Source organism: Orycteropus afer, unplaced genomic scaffold (assembly GCF_000298275.1).
Source record: "Orycteropus afer afer isolate SDZICR_OR568_19922 unplaced genomic scaffold, OryAfe1.0 scaffold00080, whole genome shotgun sequence".
NCBI lineage: Eukaryota > Metazoa > Chordata > Mammalia > Tubulidentata > Orycteropodidae > Orycteropus > Orycteropus afer.
Genome location: NW_006921667.1, coordinates 9,344,436 through 9,365,680, shown reverse-complemented (window position 1 = coordinate 9,365,680; position 21,245 = coordinate 9,344,436). Strand labels below are relative to the sequence as shown.

The window sequence follows — 21,245 nt, the reverse complement described above, 5'->3', positions numbered from 1 at the left end:
CTCATCTGAACTTAAGATTCCTCTCCATGGCCCAAAGCTCCCCTAGACCTGAGACATACCCAGGGTGACCCCTGGTCTGAGGGGTTCTCAGTGCTTCCCTGAGGAGCCCTCAGGATGCCCCAGGCTGAAACCCAGCCAGAAAGGGTAAGGGCCTTTCTGACAAGGAGTCCACAGTGGGCCAAGGCCTAGTGACACAAGACACACAGGTGTTGTGCCATCAGGTTATCAATGGGGAGGAGCCCTGCAGGCCTCAGATGGGGCAGTCACTGGGTCGGGAGGGACAGTGCGTCCCTAACTCCTCAATAGCAGCAGATTCACTGCCAGCACCAGGCAGTGAAGCTGCCTTGGGCTGTGAGTGCCACTCCTCATCTATAACATAAGGCATGGGGCCATATGGGAGTGGGACGAGACATGTTATTTTTTGAGCACCTGCTCATGCAGGAGCAGGTGAAGGTGGTTACAGGCAGGTTTCCCAGACTCACACATTCTTGAGCTCTGAGGTCCTGACCCCTGGAATGCCTGGATCCCTTGCTCTGTTCTAGAACATGGACAGATGTGTTCAGGCTCAGGGACTATTCTTCCACTGGTCACAAGCCTGCAGGCATTTTCTGGCCTCTGGAGAGGTGAGGACCAGCTCCTTGTGGAGTGTGGGACAAATCTGAGAGGCAGCATCAGGTGGGCATCAGAGCACCTATCTCAGGTCCAGGAACCCTAATGGACAGAGAGTCCAGGGTCAGAGCCCACAGGAAAGGGTTCCAAGAGCAGAGCATCCCAGTGAGACTTGAGGCTTAGGCCTTTCCTAACTGGACTGTTCCAGTTGTATGTGTCCAAGCTAAGGCCAACTGGTGCCTCCCTGCTTGTTTGGTGTCTGGTATGCAAACCATTAGAAGCAGTAGTTTATAAGATGGCTGTCAATGGACCAGGACATTCCCAACTCTGACTGTAGGGTTCAGAGAAGGCTTCTCAGAGAATGGGTCATTTTACCTGTACCTTGAAACACAAGTAAGAGTTTGACTAGAGAAGATTCCTTCCAACTGGAGCAAATAGTGTGTGCAAAGGCCTGGGGTTGCGTTAGGAAGTGGAGAGAGAGGTTCTGTGGGGCTTAGAGCCCTTGTCTCCAGCAAAGTGAGGGACCCTCTTTTGTTCCCCATGTATATACACTTAAATAAATCTTTATCTTTAATCTTTAACAAGGTACCACATCAGCCCCAGGGCTAGAGGAAATGAGCCACAGACAAGGATGGGCCAAGAAGGAGAAGCAGGCCTGTGTAGCTGGGGCCACAGATTCAGGCCGCAAGTGAGCCCCAGCTGCATACACACTGTGTCCAAAACAGTTTGATAAGATTTTGATTTAGAGCCCAGAGGCTACTAAAGCAAAGTCCATCAAGTTTTGGGACTGGGTTGGTTCTCACTAGGTCCAAATGTGAGCAAAATGGTCCTTTCCACCCTGACAGCCATCAGGCTTTCTCAGCCTGGCAGGACACCCTCCACAGCATGTGAGAAGCAGGTGTTCCTACACTGGTGCTGTCCTGGTTGGGCACTGAGGCTGTTCCGTGGGCCACTGCTCTCCGTGGCCCCAGCCCAGCCAGGGGTGCCCAGAGCAGCCTGCTGACCAGCATTGCAGCTCTCAGAGTCCTGTGCCTCCCTTGCCAGCCCCCTTCCCCAACATGGAGGTCACTGAGGCTGGAGAGGGTGAGCTGGGCAGTGGGTCCAAGCTGGTCTGATTGCAAGATGGTTAAGGTTTGGCCATGGGGAGAGGCTGGGTGTGGAGACAGGAAGCCCAGGAAGCAGCTTGGTGGAGTACAACTTGACTTGAGCAACATGCTCTGGGGCAGGACTAATACAATGAGACTGATTAGTACTGCTGCTGTCATACAATGATAACCAATCAGGAGCATCCGAAAGTGACACACTTGCACATATACACTCAGATGTGGCCCAGCTCCACCCTTTCTTGCTGTGTGACTCCAAGCAGCTCATGGTACTGCTCTGAGACTCAGTTTCCCCATCATACAAAGAGTGCAGCTGGCTCCTCCTAGGCCATTAGGTGGGCCAGCTACACTTGCAGAAGGGGAGGCCACAATGGGTGTGCCCTGACCCACATGGCACCATCTCCAGTCTAATTCTGAAGGGCCTATCCTGGTGTGGGAGAGTCAGGCTATCTCCTCAGTTGGGCTAGAAGGTACTTAGGAGGATTGTTCTGAGCAGAGCCCATAGCCTATGCAAACACTGGGAAGTGGGGGAAAAAGGGGCCCATTAACTGAGTCACAGAATAGATGAAAGTTGTGATTCTGGACACATAGTCAGGGCCAAATCTTGAGTCTGAGACCAAAATTTTATCCTGAGGGCAATGGAGCCATAGAAGATTCTTTTCTTGACATGAAACATCCAACATGGCTGAGCTCCTCTAACTCTCACCACAGGACACTCTTCAAGGGACTTGGCTGTGAGGGGGCAGGGGAGGAAAGAAAATATCAGGGCTGAGGGTGACGGTGAAGAGATGTAAGTGGATATGCTGTCCAATCCCCATTCTCTCAGAGGAGCCCATTTGCTGCTGCGACTAAACTGTAGTCAGCACAGAGGTGTGCACCAGGTCTCACTGGGCCAGCCAGTGGAGTCTTGAGCCCAGCCCACCCCCACCCCCCATCTGCACTGTCGTCTGACCCTAGGTCTCACTGAGAGAGGTCTGCTTACAGGTGGTGGTGGAGTGTGAAGACCTGGGGATCTGGGGTTGTGTGGGCACTGGGAGGAGCACTGGGCCCATCTGAGGTGTCCTGGTCCTTGCCCCCAGCTACGGGGACCAGGTGCAGCATTTCAAGGTGCTACGAGAGGCCTCAGGGAAGTACTTTCTGTGGGAGGAGAAGTTCAACTCCCTCAATGAGCTGGTTGACTTCTACCGCACCACCACCATCGCCAAGAAGCGGCAGATCTTCCTGCGGGACGAGGAGCCTCTGTTTGAGGTAGGTAGGCAGGGGTTGGCTCAGATGGGTGCCCAGTGCAGGCCTCTCTGCAGAGGGGCAGGAGCCTGCAAACACCAGGCTCAGGCCACCCTTCCTTGGGCTTGGAGAAGGGGTCCAGCCAAGGCTCCAGAGTTCACAGGGTGGGAAGAGAAAAGGGGAAAAAAATGATAAGACTGAATGGAAGCTCCATGGGGTAAACTGTGTCTGGCTTGTTCTCAGCTCACAGTAGGTACTCAATAAGTGTGTGTTGTATCAAGGAAGGAACTGACATTCTCTGAGAGTATGCACCCAGCTGGGTTCTGTGCTCTGGGTGCCTCACTGTGCCCATTGTACAAATGAGGAAATTAAGGCTCAGAGAATGATGTGATAGACCAGGAGACTTAGATCTGATGTCTGCTTCTGAGGAGTTGGACTTGGATGCAGTGTGAGCACGCATGGGCGGAGGCCTAGCTGGGTACAGGGCAGGTAGCCCATCTGCCCCCCATCCTCTTAATAACAGCAATTTGCCAGCTGGTCCTATCACCATGGCCCAAGGACCTGCTGCTCCCACTCTCATTAGGCTGATGACACCAGCCAACGGAGTGATTAGCTGCAACAGGCTACTTGTCTTGGGAGGTGTCAGCAAGGCCTGGGGCTGGAGGTCAAGACCTGGGAGGGTCTAAAGAACATGGCATGGCCTAGGCCTTGGGAAGGGGCTGACCTCCATAGAGAAGCTGCCTGTCTACTGCCCCCCCTTGTCACCTTGAGGTGTGACCTTAGGGCCAGTCCTCCCTCACTGGACCTCAGTTTCCCCTCTGTCAAATGTGCCCTGATTGTCAAACACCATACCTTCAAAGACCCCATTCATGTAGCCTCTGCTCTGCTGGCATGCTGACCTCCTCAGCCTGATCGGAGAATCTGAATCTGGGGTCCCAAGAACATCTCCTCTCAGGGCCTCCCTCCCAGGGCCCAGGGCCTCTGTCTCCCAGACTTGCACCATTCCCCACTGTACACCCACACTCTGCCTCTGGGAAGTATAAGGGAGCCCTTATGAATCTGGGGGCTAACTGAGGGTCCCCCATACCCACTGCCTCACTCTGGCCTGGGCCCTGGGATCATATACCCCATGGGCAACTCCAGAGCTGGCTCAGTTCCCTGAGACCAAGATGCCTCCTCCTTCCTAGGCAAAGAACCTCTAATTATGGCCATTCTGCTGATAGTATCTCCTGTCCTGGACCAGGATCCTTGGATGCACAATAGAGATCCTGGTAGGGCAGCAGGCCAGGGCACTGGCAACTAGAGTCCTCATGCCCAGGCAAGTGTGCCTGTGGAAAGCTCCAGTCCAACTACCATGGCAGGTGGTGAAACTGAGTCTCACAAAGAGCAAGGACTTACCTACATTCACACTCAGGGACAAATAGAACAGGCACCCAGGCCTGAGAGGCTAGAGCAGCTAAAAGGGGCAGCTCTTCTCCTTAAATCCTGGCCAGAAGCAACAACAGCAAGCACCCCTCAGCTGCACTTCACTTGACAGTTTATAAGGATCTTTCCTGTTGCCAGCAGCCTTAAGTCAAAACAGCCATTGTGTGTACAAAGCTAGGGAAATGAGGACCCAGAGGGTAGGGACCTCCCTAAAGTCCTTCCCAAGCACTTGACCCACCATCCCCATATTCCCAGCCATGCTGCCAGGAACTATGTGTTCTTATGGAAGCAGTGTCTTGTGGAAACATGCAGGGTGGCCAACAGGATGTTCACAGAGCCTCAAGGCCCAGGGTTCATCTCCATTCTACTGCTAAACCCCCCACCCCCCACCTCTGGTTCACTTCTCTTCATGGTGCCTCTCAAAGGAGACACTGGCCATGGCCTGTGAAGAGGTCAGCGGAGGGGACCTGGGCATGGGGCCCACTGACCCACCCCCCTTCTCCTCACAGGCCTCCCGGGCTGGCTTTGTCCAGGCACAGTTTGACTTCTCAGCCCAGGACCCCTCACAGATCAGCTTCCGCCGTGGTGACATCATCGAGGTCCTGGAACGGGTGGACCCCCACTGGTGGCGGGGCCGTCTTTGTGGGCGTGTTGGCTTCTTCCCACGGAGCTACGTGCAGCCTGTACACATGTGACAGGTGGGCTCCTATAGGGCAGAGCCACTGCATCCACTCAACAGGCTCATTTCACAGGAGAGACTGAGGCCCAGGAGGGCCATGAACACTTCCACCTGTCCAGGTCATACAGCGCCCAGTGAAGGAGCTGGACTGGATGTGGAGCTCCTGACTCCTGATCACTTCACCACAAGCCCTAAACCCCCAACACTACCCACTTGACAGGGACCTCCTGCCTGGCTCCCTCCCATTGGTCCCCCACCTCTGTGATATCACAGGGTGGGTAGGCAGAAGTCCCAACCACAGACATAGTTGAAGACTCTGAGATTGGCACAATTTCGGTCTCAACCCAAGGAACCCTGGGTTCATCACAGGTTGACCATCCACTGGGCCTGCCTCACACTCCCTCAAAAGGCCCCTTGAGTTGTGCAGGCTGAGGCCAAGCAAGGGGCCAAGCAAGGTCTATAGCCCTTCAGCCTATAGACCAGCCTCCAGGTGGGGACAAGCTTCTCAATAGCCTCTGGACTCTGAGCACCACCTGGGACACCCCTCCACACACCTCATTCCTACCACAGACACTTGGGAGCAGCCAGAGGCCCAGTCACTGAAATCCTGAAGACAGGAGGACATTCTTCCCCAACCCCACACCATTCTGTCCCCAGTGGGTTAGAGGGGCTTCTGAGGGGCATACCCTGCCACCCAGCCACATGGGGGATGTGGGCTGCAAGGGTTCTGGTTTGTTGGAGCCTGTGGGGGGGAGCTCAGAGAAGCTGGGTAGAAAATAGATCTGGATTGCAGAGGTCCCACAAGATCCAGAGAGGGGTGAGTATTCTAGGTGTGGGTACAGGCGGTATAACAGTGGGGATCTCGATGGCATGTGCCACCAGCAATGGAGTGGGAAGCAGGGCCTGAGCACCTTCTGAAGCAGAGAGAATGAGGTGGGATTTGCACAGGGCTTCCAACCCCAGGCTGCTGGGGAGGGGATGGTGAGCCAGAGAAGGCTTTTAAGCAAAGGAGGAAGCTAGGGAGGATGAAAAGGGCCTGTGGGCAGCAGTGGGAAGGTGAGCAGGAGGGCACAGCTGCTACAGTTGTTTGAGCAGGGCCCTGTGTTATAGGCAGGTAGTCTCTCCCTTGGTCCAGCCCCAGGTATAGCCCCAGGGCTGCCACAAGACTCTTAGAGCTCTGAGCTCTGGGACACACTGCTGCTCCTGCCCCGGACCCAGGTATCAAAATAAAAACAGTAGAACAAGTATAAGGATGCCCATCTGAAATCTCATTTTCTTTCTAATGATGACTACCTTGGTGCCGTTTTTGAAAGATAATCCTTTTGCCCCATTCCTATGCCCTGATTTTTTCAGAGCCCCTGCTTGGCTAGTTTGGCCAGTATCCAGGCACTGGCCCACTGTGGGCCTCGAGGGGCTCATCTCTCTTTAGGGAAGGGGATGGCCCTGTGCACTCTGGAGCCCCTAATTCTGGAGGCCAGGCTCCCAGCTGCCTGCCCCGGTGGCTGTGTCATGCAAAGTAGGCATAGAAGAAGATGTTGATGCACATAAGGAGAATGGCGTTGAAGCCACAGACACGGGCCCAGAAAGCATGCTTCTGGGGTGTTTGGCCATCACCTGGAGGAGTCAGAGAGGAGGAGGGATGGATGAGAGAGACAGGCCCACACCTGGTGCCTCTAGTCCCAGGGTAGAGGGGGACAGGGCATATCTAGGGTCTAACACTGACCTGCTTTGGCTCTGAAGGGAAGGACCTGAGGCAGGGTCCACCAGGTAAGGTTCTCAATCTGTAAGGGGGAATAGACAGTGTCAGGGGTCAGTGACAAAAAGATGGCAGCTGAGTTCAAAAAGGGACAGGGGTAGGAGTACTAGGAAAGTTCTGAATAGAGAACACCTGGGGTCAGAATGGGACCAGAGTTAGAAATTGAGCATTTAGGGTAAGGGGTCAGGGTCAAGCACAGGCATGACTCATGAGCAGCTCAAAGGTCAGGGGCCAGAGCAAGCAAGCTCACCTGAGCTCCCTGGGGTGCTGGAGTTAGCAGGCTGCCGGCCACCACCGCAGCACTGCTGAGCGCAAAGAGGACAATGGCGAAATGCAGGTAGTGGATGCTTCTGAGAAGAGCTGGCTGCGTGTCTGGGGCACCGCAGGGAGGTGCCGGGTGCAGGAACTCCAGGACCAGCCTCCCAGCACCCACAGCCAGCCCCACCATCAGGCCCCAGAAGGCCCCCTGGGAGAGGGAGGCAGAGCCAATGGTCAGATGAAGAAGACTAGGATCCCTTCCACACACAGGCAGGAGCAAATTGGGAGACGCTGAGACACCTCACCACTGACTGGGCAGGCAACTCAGAGTCCCATCCCTGCCTATCACCCCCTACTCCAAACCTGTTCATTGGCACGCTGCCAGAAGATGCCCAAGACAAAGACTGCAGTCACTGGGGGGGCCAGGGAGCTTGTCACTGACTGCATGTAGATGAAGAGCTGCCCACTGTTGGAGCCTTGCAGAATGGGGATCCAGGCCACGCTCACACCAATGAGCACCACGATGACCAGCCTGGAGACGGGCAGGGCTGTAGACCACTTGAGGCTTTCCTCCACCCCCCTCAACCTTTCCTGTCCACCAAGCCATTCTCTCCACCATGTCGCCTGCTACACACCTCTGACTCAAGGGAGTACCTCACCCCAGCCTGGCCAGCCCACCCCGTGCACTGACAAGCCCAGCTCCCTGTTGCCTGCAGGCCCAGCCCCTGGTCCTCCCTAGGGTCTTCCTTTATCTTCTCCTTCAAGGCACCCACCCTACCTGCACTGGCAAAGTTTGTGGTCTATCTCCACTCCCAACAGCAAGCACCAGGAGGAAGGAGCTGTGCCTGAGCAAGTGCTCAGTGAGCATAGTGAAGGAAAGATGCCCCACTGCCTCCAGACAGGCCAGACCTCACTAGCACACCCCTTCCTCAGCTGCCAGGCTTCCAGCCCTTCAGCTCTTTGAGGCTGGCTCATGGCTTGATGAAGGGCCTGGGTTTAGATTAGAAACTGGGCTCCCTACTGCACCCCAAGCCCCCTCTCCTTCTTTCAGCTCCTGCCTGTCCTCATAGCAAAGCCCTCATAGCAGACTTCACATGTTCATTCCTGCAACAAATGGTGCCAGGGCCCGAACCTAGGACCCTGTGCTGGGCCAAACTGTAACAATCATCCTGGGCCCTACCAGCACTCAGAGTCAAGGCAAGGAAGCAGATGAGCCTGTCACCCTGCACTCAGGGTCAGGCCAAGGGAGGAGGGGGCTTGGCTAAGTGCTTTTTCCCCTACTTCCTGGGTCAGTGAGTATCCCTCATCCCTGAAGTGGAGAGGAGTAGGAACCCTGGAGCCACAGTCACAATGACAGGGACAGCAGAGGGTGTATATCTTTTGTGGTGAGTTCTTCTTCCCACCTGCCTGACTTTCTTCCCTTCCAGGCTGGAGGGAGAGGGTGGAGGAAAGAGATGTCACTTGATTAAGGCTAATTAACCCATAGCCTGACAGGTGGGTGGGAAGGAGGCACTGCCATCTTCAAAGGCACGGGCAGGCTCCATTATGCCCATCCTGCCCACCTTCCACACACACCCACTGTCCAAAGGCAAACTCAGCATCTCCCTGCAACAGCTTAGGTCCCCCATCCTGGCTAACTGTGGCCCTCCCTTCTTACTGCTGTCTAGGATCTCCTCTCCCAAATCAGCCCCCAGTCAGGCTGCCACAGAGACCCCAGAATCAGCATAGCCCTGAAGTCTGCATGGTCAGGTCACCACCAGCTGTCCAGCTCAGTCTTACCCCTTGCCTCCTTGTTCACATGTCACCCTCTAACTGGACCATCTCAAGACTCAGTCTCTGCATGGCTGTCCCTTCTGCCTAGAATGCTTCTCCACCTTCCCCACTAAATGCCTCCAAGTCTAGGCTCACAAGCCCCCTCCTCCAGGTAGCCTACCCCCAAAACCACCAGGATCAGTGACCCTTCCATTGTCCTCCTGGACCTTAGCCAAGCTCATAGGGGAGCCCCTCAAGGGCAAAAGGGTCTGAGCTCTCTCTGAGTCCATGTTTCCCAGCTCAGTGCAGGGTCTTTAAGAGGCCCAAGGTACTGTGTGCTGTCCAAATAACAAGACAGGGGGCAATGGCAGGGGAGGGGAATGAAAGTGTAGAAGGAGGTACACAGCGCCTGGGTGAGCAGAGATCAGAGCCCCAGAGATGAGGTCATCCATGTCCCCCAGGCCTGGATGCTACTCTGGTCTCCCTCACCCTAACAAGACCTTCAGGACTACCAGTATGCCCCTACTCCTCAATGACTTCCTCCTGGGATTCTGGGCCTTATTCTGCTTCCCCTCTCCTGTGCCCATCTCCTTGTGGAGCCAGGCATTTGTCCCCACAAATGCCAGAGAGCAGTCCCCACAGGCTTAGGAAGCACAGCCTGAATGGTGGTGCTTTAGGCAGAAAGAGGCTGAGCAGGCACCTCAGCAGCGGAAGGTGTTGGGGGCTGCCCTAGTGCTTCATGTAGAGCTGAACTCGCCCCAACAACAGCCCCTGCCCTTTCTCCTCCACTGGACTGGCAGACAAGGGAACTGGGACTCAGAGAGGGAAAGAAACCCATCCAGCATCCTACAGCCTATGCCATGTCCACAAAGGGGCTGGAGATGGGGCTAGTTGGGCCTGAAGTGAGGGGCCTTGGCTTGGCAGAAGAGGTGTGAAGAAGGGTCAGTGATGTGGTGGGTGAGTGGATGAACTGTCATGGTGGGAGCCAGCTCAGGAACTTGGGCTTGGGAAGGAACAGGGAAGAAGCTTGTTTCTGGGAGGCCGGGGTGAAAGGCCACTGAGCAATACCAGGATCCAGAAGGCCAAGGCACACACTGGATGGGGCTGTGTCCAGAGAACAGTGCTCCTTTGTGGAAGCAGTGCCTGGCACCAGTATAGGGGAGTGGGGGTCAAGGACCCAGTTGCCAGGATGTTGGACCTAAGAGGGACTAAAAGTCACCATGGATCACAGAATGGTGGTTCCCTGGGCTACCAGCCACTGGGGAGGACAGAGAACTGTCTGCAGGAGCCATGTGCTGGACGCATGGGACACACAAACATCCTGTGTGATGGAGCAAGAGGCTCCTTATTCTGGAGGAGCCTGCAAATGAGCTCATACTACCTGCCAACTGGCATGTTCCAACAGGGCCCTCCCAGCAGAGCCCAGCTGTTTTACATGGCTGGGACAGCACCGGGAGCACTCAAGGGTGGGCACTTGTGCACTGTTGACTAACCAACACCAGGGCCAGCCCTCTATGAGCAGAGTGGGGTCTATAGGCACAGAGGAGATGGAAACCATTGCCCAGCTCACCCCTAGAGGCCTCCAAGGTTCTAGGCCCCAGGGTCTAAGGTAGAGGAATGAACCACCAGACAGCCCCTAACTATATTGAGCATTCAGACTGGTGAGGAGGGGCGTCAAAGAGCAAAGTCAGACCTAAAGGGCCACATCTGCTGCAGGAGGGATCTGGCATCATCCCAGGAAGGCATAGAGAGGAGAGGGGTTTGTTCCTCTTCAGGGGCTATCAGGGAGGGCTTCATGAAAGAGAGGGCCCTTGGGCAGAGTCTAGAATGAGTAGGGTGAGTCATTGCATGGGCAGGAGCTCAGAGGGGCCAGGAACATGGAAGACTGAGGGGCAATACTGCCTGAGTGCTGGCTCCAGGGCCCTCAGGAGGGTGAAAGGCTCAGATTAGGGAAGACAAAGAGATCTCTGGGATGAATGGAGTGGGAGGTGACTTGCTCCGGCAAAGGGAGCCCAGTCCAGGGTAGGAGATGCATCAAAGAGATCCGTGGCCCTTTGCAAAGGGGTGGTCAGAAAAGAAATTTGGGAAATGGTATGGACAGATCACTTCAGCTTCTCTCTCCTCTTTCCTGGCATCTCCTCTTCTCCAACTGGTAAACTCCTACTCATCCCTCAAAGCCTACTACTGGTAGGGCCTCATCACCCAGAATCCCAGCACCTGATGACCACATTGCCCTACCAGCTGACCCAACCATACCGCCCCACTAGCAGCAGCTCCCGCTCGCCAGCACTGGGCCGCAGCCGCCGCCAGATGTCCATAGTGAAGAGTGTGCTGCTGCTGTTGAATATGGAAGTCAGTGACGACATGAGTGCAGCCATCATCACTGCAATCATCAGCCCCCGCAGACCTGCAGTGGGGAGAGGGGGCTGTTGTGACCCTGTCTGTCCCCCCGCCCCAAAGGCCCCCTCACCATCTGTACCTTACCTGAGTCTGAGCTGGCAGGGAGGGGAGTAGGCTATTTGAGGTGGAGTAGGGGAGACCCAAAGGCAGGAGGCTAAGGAGGCCAAGGACAGACTGCCTTCAGAATCTGCTGCTTGGGCCTGAGGCTTGCTGGCAATAAGAGTAATCACCATAATTACCAGCGTTGTTGTTGGTGTTAATGTCAGCCCTCTCATTTCTAAAGCACCTAACAGTTGACAATGCACTTTCACAGCCATGACCTCATTTGAGGGAATGATTATTAACTCTTTCACAGAGAAGAAAATGGAAGCTCAGAGAGGGGATAAGAGGTACCCAGGGACGCACAGCAGGCCTTATTAGGGGAGCAAGGGAAAAGGCCCAGGGCAGGGCCCTCTGCTTAGCGGTCAGGCCTGGGCAGGCACATGCCTTGTTCCAGTCCTTGGCGCCCAGTGGCCCAGTCTCTCCTGGCATGCAAGGTCCCAGGAGGAACCATCTTCCTTCTCTTGAGAGATAGATTGAAATAGTGCTGATTCTACCAATTTCTCAGACAGAGAGCTCAAGGCCTAGAGAGGGATTTTGGCTCTGGACATTGATTCACTGTCTGTTGAGTGTCAGTGCTGGGGGCTGAGGGGAGGCTCCCCAGAACAGAAGGGGAAAGCAATGTTCAGAGATGAGAACTCACAGTGTTGCCAAGTCTTGCACCAGGCACTTATTAAATTTAATCCCAGCAACAACGTTGAGGGGTGAGTAGGTGTCATAATTTCCAATTTGCAAATGAGAACACTGAGGCTCAGAGCAGGGAAGCGATGTGCCCCAAATAGCTCCACCAGAAAATAGCAGAACCAAGATCTGACCAGCTCCAGACACTCGTGTTGCCTGGGCCTTGGTGCTACAGGAGGAGGAAGAGGAAGGAAGGGCAGGTGTGAGGTGGGAAGACCCTGTTTGCCCCAAGTTCACCTGGAGGACAGGAAGCTTCCACAGGGGAGGTTAGGGGAAATGCAAGGGTCTGCAAATCCCGTGATGAGAGCCTGGGACTGCAGAGGTCCCTCCCTCTTTTGGCTTTGGGCAGGACAATCCACCTATCCTGCTACATTGCTCCTGTTTGCACATCCTCTATGACAGGAACTCACCACCCTCTACCAGCCTGGCAGGGCTATTGCTGCATGAAAAACATGGAAAATGCCAACACAGTTCCATGGCTCCGCCCCTAGACCCAGTAGGGCCTGAGGTGAAGGCAGGGGCTCATGCCTGGGGATACAGGCTGGATGGCTTGAGCCCCTGATCCTTGCAGAACAAGCAGTGGACTTTGGGGCCAGACAGACTTGAGTTTGAGTTTTTAGTCACTCTGTGTGACTAAATTGCTTTCCTTTTCCATGTCTCAATGAGGACATCTATAAAATGGAGCTAATTCTACCTAATTATAAACTGTATTGAGAAGCAATTTATAATAAGGCCTAGGACATAGGAGGTCTGGTGGTATAGTGGATAAAGCATTTGGCTGCTAATGAGAAAGTTAGCAGTTCAAACGCACCAGCAGCTTCGTGGAAGGAAAATGGATCAATCTACTTCTGTAAAGATTCACCATCTCAGGAAACCAATGAGGTTTGCGATGAGTCGGAATCGACTCGATGGCAGCAAGTTTGGGTTTTTTGGGTGGTGTCGGGGAGGATATAGGAGGCATGTAAGAAAAGTGGGCAACCTTTTCTTGAGAGATGTTGAAGCATGGATTCTAGGGGCAGGCCTTAGAGCCGGATCATCCAAGTACAAACTTCAGCTTTACAGCTTACTTGCCAGGTGACCTTAGCCAAAAGCAGTATTGTTGGGTCTCAGTTTCCCCATCTTTAAAATGGGGATGATACTAATAGTAAATAGCACTCTTGAGAAGAGTAAGTGAGGTAATTGCATATAAAACCCTTGAAGTTCCTGGGTGACATGAAAGGTTAGGTGGACTACTAACCAAAAGGTTGGCAGTTCGAACCCACTCAGTGGTGCCTTGGAAGTAAGACCTGGTGATTTGCTCTAGAAAAGTCACAGCCTTGAAAATTCTATGGAGCTAAGTTCTACTATGTATGTACTCTTGGGTCACCATGAATTGGAAATGACTTATGGCAACTAACAGCAAAGCCCTTAGAACAGGGCCTGAACACATGGATGCTAAACAAGTGATCTGTATGGTCATAATGTCTTTTCTTTCCTGTGAGCAGAACATCCTATTCAAGACCAAGTGTCACATCAGACCCCAGACCCAGAGTGACCCCTGCAATCCCCTGGGGCCCTCACCTCTCACAGGGCCCAAAATTCTGCCTCCCTCACCTGCCCTCAGTGCTGGGCCACCCAGATAGCCTCACCTGTGGGCATCAGTTCTATGACCAGCTTGGGGTAGGCGATGTTGGAACAGCCGATCTCAGCCCCACAAGCCCGCAGGCACTCAGAAGGCACCACACAGCCCACATCATCTGCAAACAAGGAAGGCTCAGAGCCCATGCTGTGCCACACCACCCCTCCCAGCACACATGAGTACCTGCTCTGTCACCACCCAAATGGCTGGTTGCTGGGCCTCAGTGTCGCTGTCCGAGCCATGGAGAGCTTTCTGGTTCCTCACCCTCCTGTCTCTTTTCCTGCCTGCTATCCTCCATCTCTAATCCTTCTCCCTGTTCCCATGACCCTGCCAGGCCAAGAGGGCTCCCTTAAAGTGTGACGCCTGTGTGGGTAAGAAGTCCCCACTGGGCTCTCCTCCTCTTCTGCCCCAGACATCCTCCCCACAGGGGAAAACTGAGGCCAGAGAGGGGCGGAGGCCAGCAGTTGGCCTCCTCCTAGTCTTTGCTTGGTTGTTGCTGAGTCACTCATCCCTGCAGCTCACTGAGCCAGACACAACCACACAAAAGCTGGGGTGCCATCACTGCTGTTTCTCCATGCTCCTGCCCTCACCCCGGGCCTATCCCTAACACTCCAGCCAAGACATGAAGGTGGCTCTAGAGCCAGAGCTTTAGGCCAGGGGTGTTTTCTGGCCTCCAGAGGACTTTCTGAGCCAGGTTATGCCACCCATTGACCAGAACCCTCCAGTCGTTCAGAATAAACTCGATGCTCTTCTCTGTGGCCTCTGAGATCCACCGTCATCCATTCTCCAGCAACTTCTCCCATCTCATCTCCTTCCTGCCTCATCATCATGCCCCATCATGCCAGCCCCCCTCTGTACTACAACCCTCCACCTCATTCCAATCTCGGACCTTTGCACTTGCTTTTCCCAGATCACTTCCCCACCACCCCATGCTCCCTCTGTCCCCTCACCTATGTCACTTCTCTCTATCCTTTTCCAACCTTGGAATTACTTGAACATGTTTAATGTTCATTGTCTATTGTCATGTCAGTCACATGCTGGTGATGAGCTGAATGGTGAGGGATTGATGAATTTCCTGGGCCTTGGCCCACACCTAGATCGACCCTAAGCCAAGCCTCTTTAATTAGCTGCTGGAGCAGAACCTATGGCCTCTCCCTGTTTGGGGCAGGAACCCAGCCCTGTACCCCTAGGCCATGTACCTACACCCCCCTCCATCACCTCATTCCTAGGGCGGTGCTGCTCCCATAAGACCATGCTCCCAGCATTTGACTCACAGATTCCCAGTTGAGGCAGGCACAGTGAATCTTGGCCTCGCTCACCAGCAAAATTTAGGAAATAGAGAGTCTGCCCCAGGCCCACTTTTCCTCTCATGAAATGTTTTCTAAAAGCTGTTGGCACCACTCTCCTGGGATGTCCAGAAGGTGCCACAGGAGGCAACACCAATGGGACCTGGCAGTGAGAGGGACAACTCAGAAACAGCCTGCTCCATCCTCCACTCCAGAATCAGCAGGCATGGGGACACTGCAGATACAAGTGGCCCATCTAGGCTGTGAGGCCACATATGGCAGGCATCAACACTCTGTGACTAGCTGCTCCCTGTGCAGACCAAGCACTGCATTGTTTTAGTACTCCCCCTCTCTAAGCACCCCTCTGAAAGGTCTCCCTAAACCCCATCCCACTGGGGTTGCAGTCACAGACCCTGCTTCCAGGCTGGCAGCACCATCCACCACCACCTCCCACCCCAACCCACTCTCAAGCTCCAGTCTCAAGGATGTGCTGTTACCCTCAGGCACCTCCTGCTCAGTGGTCACAGTCAGGGCTGCCCAGTGGTGGCCTCATGCTCCCTCCTCCCTCCAACCTCCAGCCAGTCTATAAGCCCAGGGCTTCTCTCTGCCCCCAGTGCAGGCCCCAGCTCCCAGACTTCTTGTACAATCTGTGACCAGCTCCTCACTGGTCCCTTTTCATCCTCTCCAACCATCCTTCATGGCTATTAGCTTTCAAAGTCACAGCTTTGATTATGCCACTGTCTTCTCAGGAACCTCATCCCCACCCCCACCCCTGGAGCCGGCATCCTGAAAGAAAAGTCCTTTCCAAAGGCATTCAAGGTCCTTGATAACTGCTTCTAGCTACCTCCTGTTCTGGCACCCATGTGCCAGCCAACCTGACCTGCTTCTATTTTCTCATACACACCTAGTACTCTTACGCCTCCTTGCCTTTACAGAGGCTGTCCCCTCCTCCTTGTGTGCAGTTCCCATTTAACACCCAACCTCTCTCTTGTTTACCTCCTGCTTCAAGCCCCATTGCAGAGGATTTGTCCTCTGAGGCCTTCCCACCCACCCTCCAGGCAGTAGCAACTTCCTCTCTAGGGCTCCCACAGCCCCCTTTACAGCCAAGGACTGAATCACAACGGTTTGTTTACATATTCTACTCCCCCACCAGACCAGGAGCTCCCCAAGGGCAGACACTGGGTTTGAATCATTTCAGAGTCCAGTATCACCCAGCCCAGGGCTGGACCCAAAGGAGATATTGTGTGAGCATTTGCTGTATGAATGAATGAGTAAGTGAGTGAATGGTGGTGGGTGGGGAAAGCACTGGAGGAGAGGAGGAAAGAAAGGATCCTAGAAAGCATCTTGAAGGAGTTCAGGCACAGTCTGATCTGGTTGCTCTATCAGACCACCTCTACCCCCACTAGTTTTGCAGATGAAGAAATTCAGGGCCAGAAAGGGCATAGCTGGGCCAGAACACAGCAGGAGGCCCTGTGGCAGGACTCTGAGGCCAATGGGGTCCAGCAATCAGAGGGCAAGTGGTGGGTTCTGGGCCTGGACTGGCTGGCTCTAGCTCTTGGAAGACCCAGCTGTCCTGGGAGAGACAGACAAGAAGTCATAGACACATAATGGCTCAGAAACCCTGAGTCAGTAGACTCTCCCCCAATTTATTCAGCCTGTTCCAGCCTCTCAGGCCTCAGTGATGTCCTCTGGGCACTGCTGGCCTGCCATAGAGTTCGTATTGAATGGCAAAAATAAGAACAACTTCTCCCCCTAATATGCCAACTCAGAGGTAAGCAGTGCCAGGGCCAGGGGTGCCAGGGAACCAGGCAAGGGCTTCTGCATTTACCAGAGCACCAGCTTCAGCAGGGTTGACCACCCCAACCCCTCATCCCACTGAACTCCATTTTTGCATGAGCACCTGCACCCAGCCAGGGCCTACACCCAGACCTGGGAGCTGCCCCTGTCCTTGCCCACAGGTCCTTTGAGACCACGTGCCAACAGGTAGGCCACTGTGCTTGGCTACAGGGTGGAGATATACCATTTCCTTGCTGGTTTCTGTTGCCCACCTTCTCCTTTCTAACCCACCCACCCTGCGAGCCAGCAGAGGGAACTCTAAAACCATAGTCTGCACACACTACCTACCTATCCCCTTCTCCCAACCCTTCTCCAGAGCTCTATCCCCAGCTGGAGAAATCACAAGGCCTTTATTAATGTGTCATTCAAGGCCATCTGCACACTTTACCACCCCTCACCGCGTTCAGCCACACCTCTGGTGCCCAGGCTCTCTCTTGGACACATCTTGGCTTCTGTGTGCTGCTCTATCCCCTGCAACTCCCTTCCTTTCTTCATAAACTTATGGAGCTCATACTCACTATGGATGTCTGGGCTCCACAGGCCCTGTGTCTGTCCTGCCTTCCCCATCAGACACAACGATGGAGAAGTAAAAGGCCTGGGCCTCAGCAGTGCCCAACACAGGCCAAGGCATGGTGGCCTCTGTCAGTGTTTGTTAACTGATTGAATGACACTTTCCCAAGGAGGCCACTGGACACACCCCTTTAGAGGTGGTCAGATGTTCCACACTCTCCAACCAGCCCTGGTCCATCCTTGAGGACCAGCCCAGGCAACAAAGTTAAAGTTGGGAGCAGGAAAAAGGTACAGACTTAGGATTGAGCAAGCTCTCCTCATCCCTGGCTGTGTGATCTGAGTGATATTAAGCTTTTTTTTTTTAGAAACCCTTCTGGGGACATCCATGGGCAAAAAATAAACCATGACACAAACTTCACACCTTATACAAAAAGGAACTCAAAATGACACAGATTTAAATGTAAAACTATCAAACATTTAGGAAACATTTAAATAGGTTAAAGTTGTTTATCAACTTGGCTGGGCTATGATTTTCAATAGTTTTGCAGTTATGATGTAGTCATCCCCCATGATGAGATCTGATACAATATAATCACCTCCATGGTGAGGTCTGCATTAAACAAGGAAAAATTGAAAGGGAGATCTGGTGGCATAATGCCTAATGCCTTGATGGTTAACCAGAAGGTTGGCAGTTCAAACCCACCAGCCACTCTGGGGAAGGAAGACTGGGCAGTGTACTTCTGTAGAGATTTACACCACCTTGGAAATCCAAACGGGGTCATTATGAGTTGGAATTGACCCGATGGCAGTGAGTTTGGTTTGGTTTGGTTTTTATTCCTTGGGAAACATTCCTATGGATGTTCTGGCAAAGTTCCCTGCCTTTTTGCTTGATATGGATCTTGTATTTGGCCCATTATCATCTGACCACTGTTCTTTGGACTTGAACCAGTAACCTTCTATATTTCATGCTGGTCTTGGATTATTAGCCTCCACAGCCTGTGAGCTAGCAGCCTGTTGTCTTACCCATGGATCTTGGGTTTGTCAGCTCCTACAGCTATATGAGTCAGGAAGTCAGGAGAAGCCTCCAGCCTGACGTCTAACCCACAGATTTGGGACTTGCTAGCTTCTACAACCTCAAGAGTCATTTCCTTAAGATAAATCTCTATGTATGTGTACATATACATAAATATATGTACTTAAACTTTTGGTTTATACATACAAATATGCATGTGTACATATGTACGTCCGTATATGTACATACATACACATGCATATATGTATATACATATACATACACAAATACGAAGAGCTCTGGTGGTGTAATGGGTAAGGCATTTGGCTGCTACCCAGAAAGTCAGTGGTTCAAACCCATCTGCTCCTCCACAGGTAGACGATGAGGCAATCCACTGCCATAAGATTTACAGCCTTGGAAACCCAATGTGGGTCAGTATGAGTTGGAATCAACCCAATGGCAGTGAGTTTTCTGGTACATATATGCATACATAAGCTTCACTGGTTTTGCTTCTCTAGAAAACTCAGCCTCAGACATAGGAGAAAATCCTCAGGACCTAAGACTGGGCAAAGAGTTAGACTTGACACAAAGCACAATACACAAAAAGAGAAACTGATAAACTCCTAAGAATAAAAACGTTGCTCTTCATAAGACCCTGTGAATGGGATGAAAAGACAAGCTACAGACTAGGAAAAAATATCTGCAAACAACATTAGGGACAAAGGCTTTTATCTAGAATATATAAAGAACTCTCAAAACTTAACAGTTTTTTTTAAAAAATAAACCAACTAGAAAATGAGCAAAAGACATTTCACTGAAGAAGATATACAGATAGCAAATAAGTACATGAAGAAATGTTCAGTGTCATTAGCCATCAGGAAAATGCAAGTTCAAACCACAATGAGATATTATTGCATCCCTATCAGAATGACTAAAATAAAAATTAGTGACAACACCAAGGAATGTTGGCAAAGATGCAAAAAAATTGAATCACTTGTACCCTGTTGGTGGCAATGTAAAATGGTAGACATGCTAGAAAACAGTTTGGCAGCTTCATAACAAATTAAACATGCAACTATCCTACAATCCAGCATTGTACTCTTATATATTTATCCCAGAGAAATGAAGACATTAGTCTTCATTTTGCTGGACACAAAAACTTGTAAATGAATGTTCCCAGCTTTATTTGTAAAAGTCCCAAACTGGAAACAACCCAAATGTCCTTCAATAGGTGAATGGATAAATAAAATATAAAATATCCACACCAAGTAATTTTAAACCTGTTGCCATTAGGTCAATTCCAACTCATGATGATCCTATGTGTGACAGAGTAGAACTCTCCATAGGGGTTTTTTGGCTGTAATCTTTACAGAAGCAGATTGCCAAACATTTCTTCCATGGCACCACTAAGGTGGGTTTGAACCACCAACATTTAGGTTAGTTGTTGTTGTGTGCCGTTGAGTCGGCCCAACTCATAGCGACCCCTCCTTGGGTTGCCGAGGCAGTATCACTACGGAAGTAGATTGCCTAACCTTCCTTCCGAGGTTAGTAGTCAAGTGCAAACCATTTGTACCATGGAAAGGTCTTCATGGGAAAAAAAAAAAAAAAAAAGGAACAAACTATTGATACATGCTACAGCCTGGGTTAATCTCCAGACAATTATGCTGAGTGAAAAAAGTCCATTTCAAAAGAACGTTGTTAGCTGCCATTTAGTCAGCCCAGACTCATGGTGACCCCATTTGCAACAGGATCAGATTGTTGTGATCCACAGGGTTTTCACTGGCTGATTTTCAGAAGGAGATTCCCAGGCCTTTCTTCCTGGTCCATCTTAATTTGGAAACTCTGCTGAAACCTGTTCAGTATCACAGCAGCAGGCAAGCCTCCGCTGAAGAGAGTGGTGGCTACACATGAGGTGCATTGGTAGGGAATCCAACGTGGGTCTCCTGCATGAAAGGCGAGAACTCTACCACTGAATCTCACAGCCCTCATTCCAAAAGAGTGTATACTGTGTTCCATTTATAGAACATTCTTAAAATTCTACTGATAGAAAACAAATTAGCTGTTGCCTGAGGAATGGTAGGGGGAGGAGAGGTGGAGTATGGCTATAAAAAGGTAGCAAAAAGGAGATTTCTGTGATGTTAAAATAGTTCTGTATCTTGATTGTGAAGTAGTGACACAAATGCACACACAAGATAAAATGACATAGAACCACACACACACACGGGTGCATGTAAACTGGTATAAGCTTATCCGAATAAGCATTGAGTTGTACTAATGTCAGTTTCCTGGCTGTAATACTTGTTATGTAGTCATGCAAGATGTTACCATTGGGAGAGAATGAGTGAAGAGTAAAGAGATACATGAGACTTCCCCATCGTGTGTGTATGTGTGTGTAGTGTGTGTGTGTGTGTGTGTGTGTAACTTAGCAGATAACTGCAGAGGTAGATAGGCCAGAGCCCTTTCAGCACTAAGAGCCAGGGCTCCCTTCGTGAGTCTTGGGGCCTCTTGCACAGTGGTGAGAACAGAAGAAACTGAAGCTCAGTGAGGGTCTTCAGACAAGAGGGGCCATAAATCAAGCTTCAGGATTCCCAGTCCAGGGCTCACCCTCTGCAATCAACTCTCCTCACTGTTTGTGGACAGGAGATGATTAGTAGATGTACCTTGCAAGGGTTAGAGACACCCGGGGGTCAAGATGGGGGCTGTTGGTTTGAGGCTTAAGAGGTCACTGGTGGAGGCACAGAAATGTGGGGGTAGGAGAGAGGGAAGTTAATGATCATGGGAGAAGAGGTCAGAGGTGGACTGGAGGCTGCTGGACCCATGAAAGGTGAGGAGGGTCCAACTCCAGCTCAAACCTGGGGGAGGGGGTTCATGGGAATAAGGACTAGAAATGTCCCCAGCCAGCTTTCAATAGTACAAAGGAGTGTCCTCACCCCTTTCTCCCCCCAGTTCTGGGCGATCCAGGGACAGGTAGGGGGTGAGAGAAAAGGGCTGGCCAGG

General features: G+C 52.1%; 2 protein-coding genes across 2 annotated transcripts in view; one reads left to right on the top strand and one right to left on the bottom strand.

Moving 5' to 3' along the window:
- LOC103197560 (GRB2-related adapter protein) overlaps nt 1-5,056 on the top strand; it is a 62,035-nt gene extending 56,979 nt beyond the window's left edge. Inside the window, exons 4-5 of the mRNA XM_007941475.1 lie at nt 2,792-2,960; nt 4,871-5,056. Of these exons, the coding sequence (XP_007939666.1) occupies nt 2,792-2,960; nt 4,871-5,056 (355 nt within the window). The remainder of the gene's footprint in view (nt 1-2,791; nt 2,961-4,870) is intronic.
- A 1,491-nt stretch (nt 5,057-6,547) lies between these two features.
- Nucleotides 6,548-21,245, bottom strand: part of SLC5A10 (solute carrier family 5 member 10) — a 92,265-nt gene continuing 77,567 nt past the window's right edge. The window contains exons 10-15 of the mRNA XM_007941472.1: nt 13,615-13,722; nt 11,063-11,213; nt 7,418-7,586; nt 7,047-7,262; nt 6,764-6,821; nt 6,548-6,654 (exon numbers count right to left, since the gene is read on the bottom strand). Of these exons, the coding sequence (XP_007939663.1) occupies nt 6,548-6,654; nt 6,764-6,821; nt 7,047-7,262; nt 7,418-7,586; nt 11,063-11,213; nt 13,615-13,722 (809 nt within the window). The remainder of the gene's footprint in view (nt 6,655-6,763; nt 6,822-7,046; nt 7,263-7,417; nt 7,587-11,062; nt 11,214-13,614; nt 13,723-21,245) is intronic.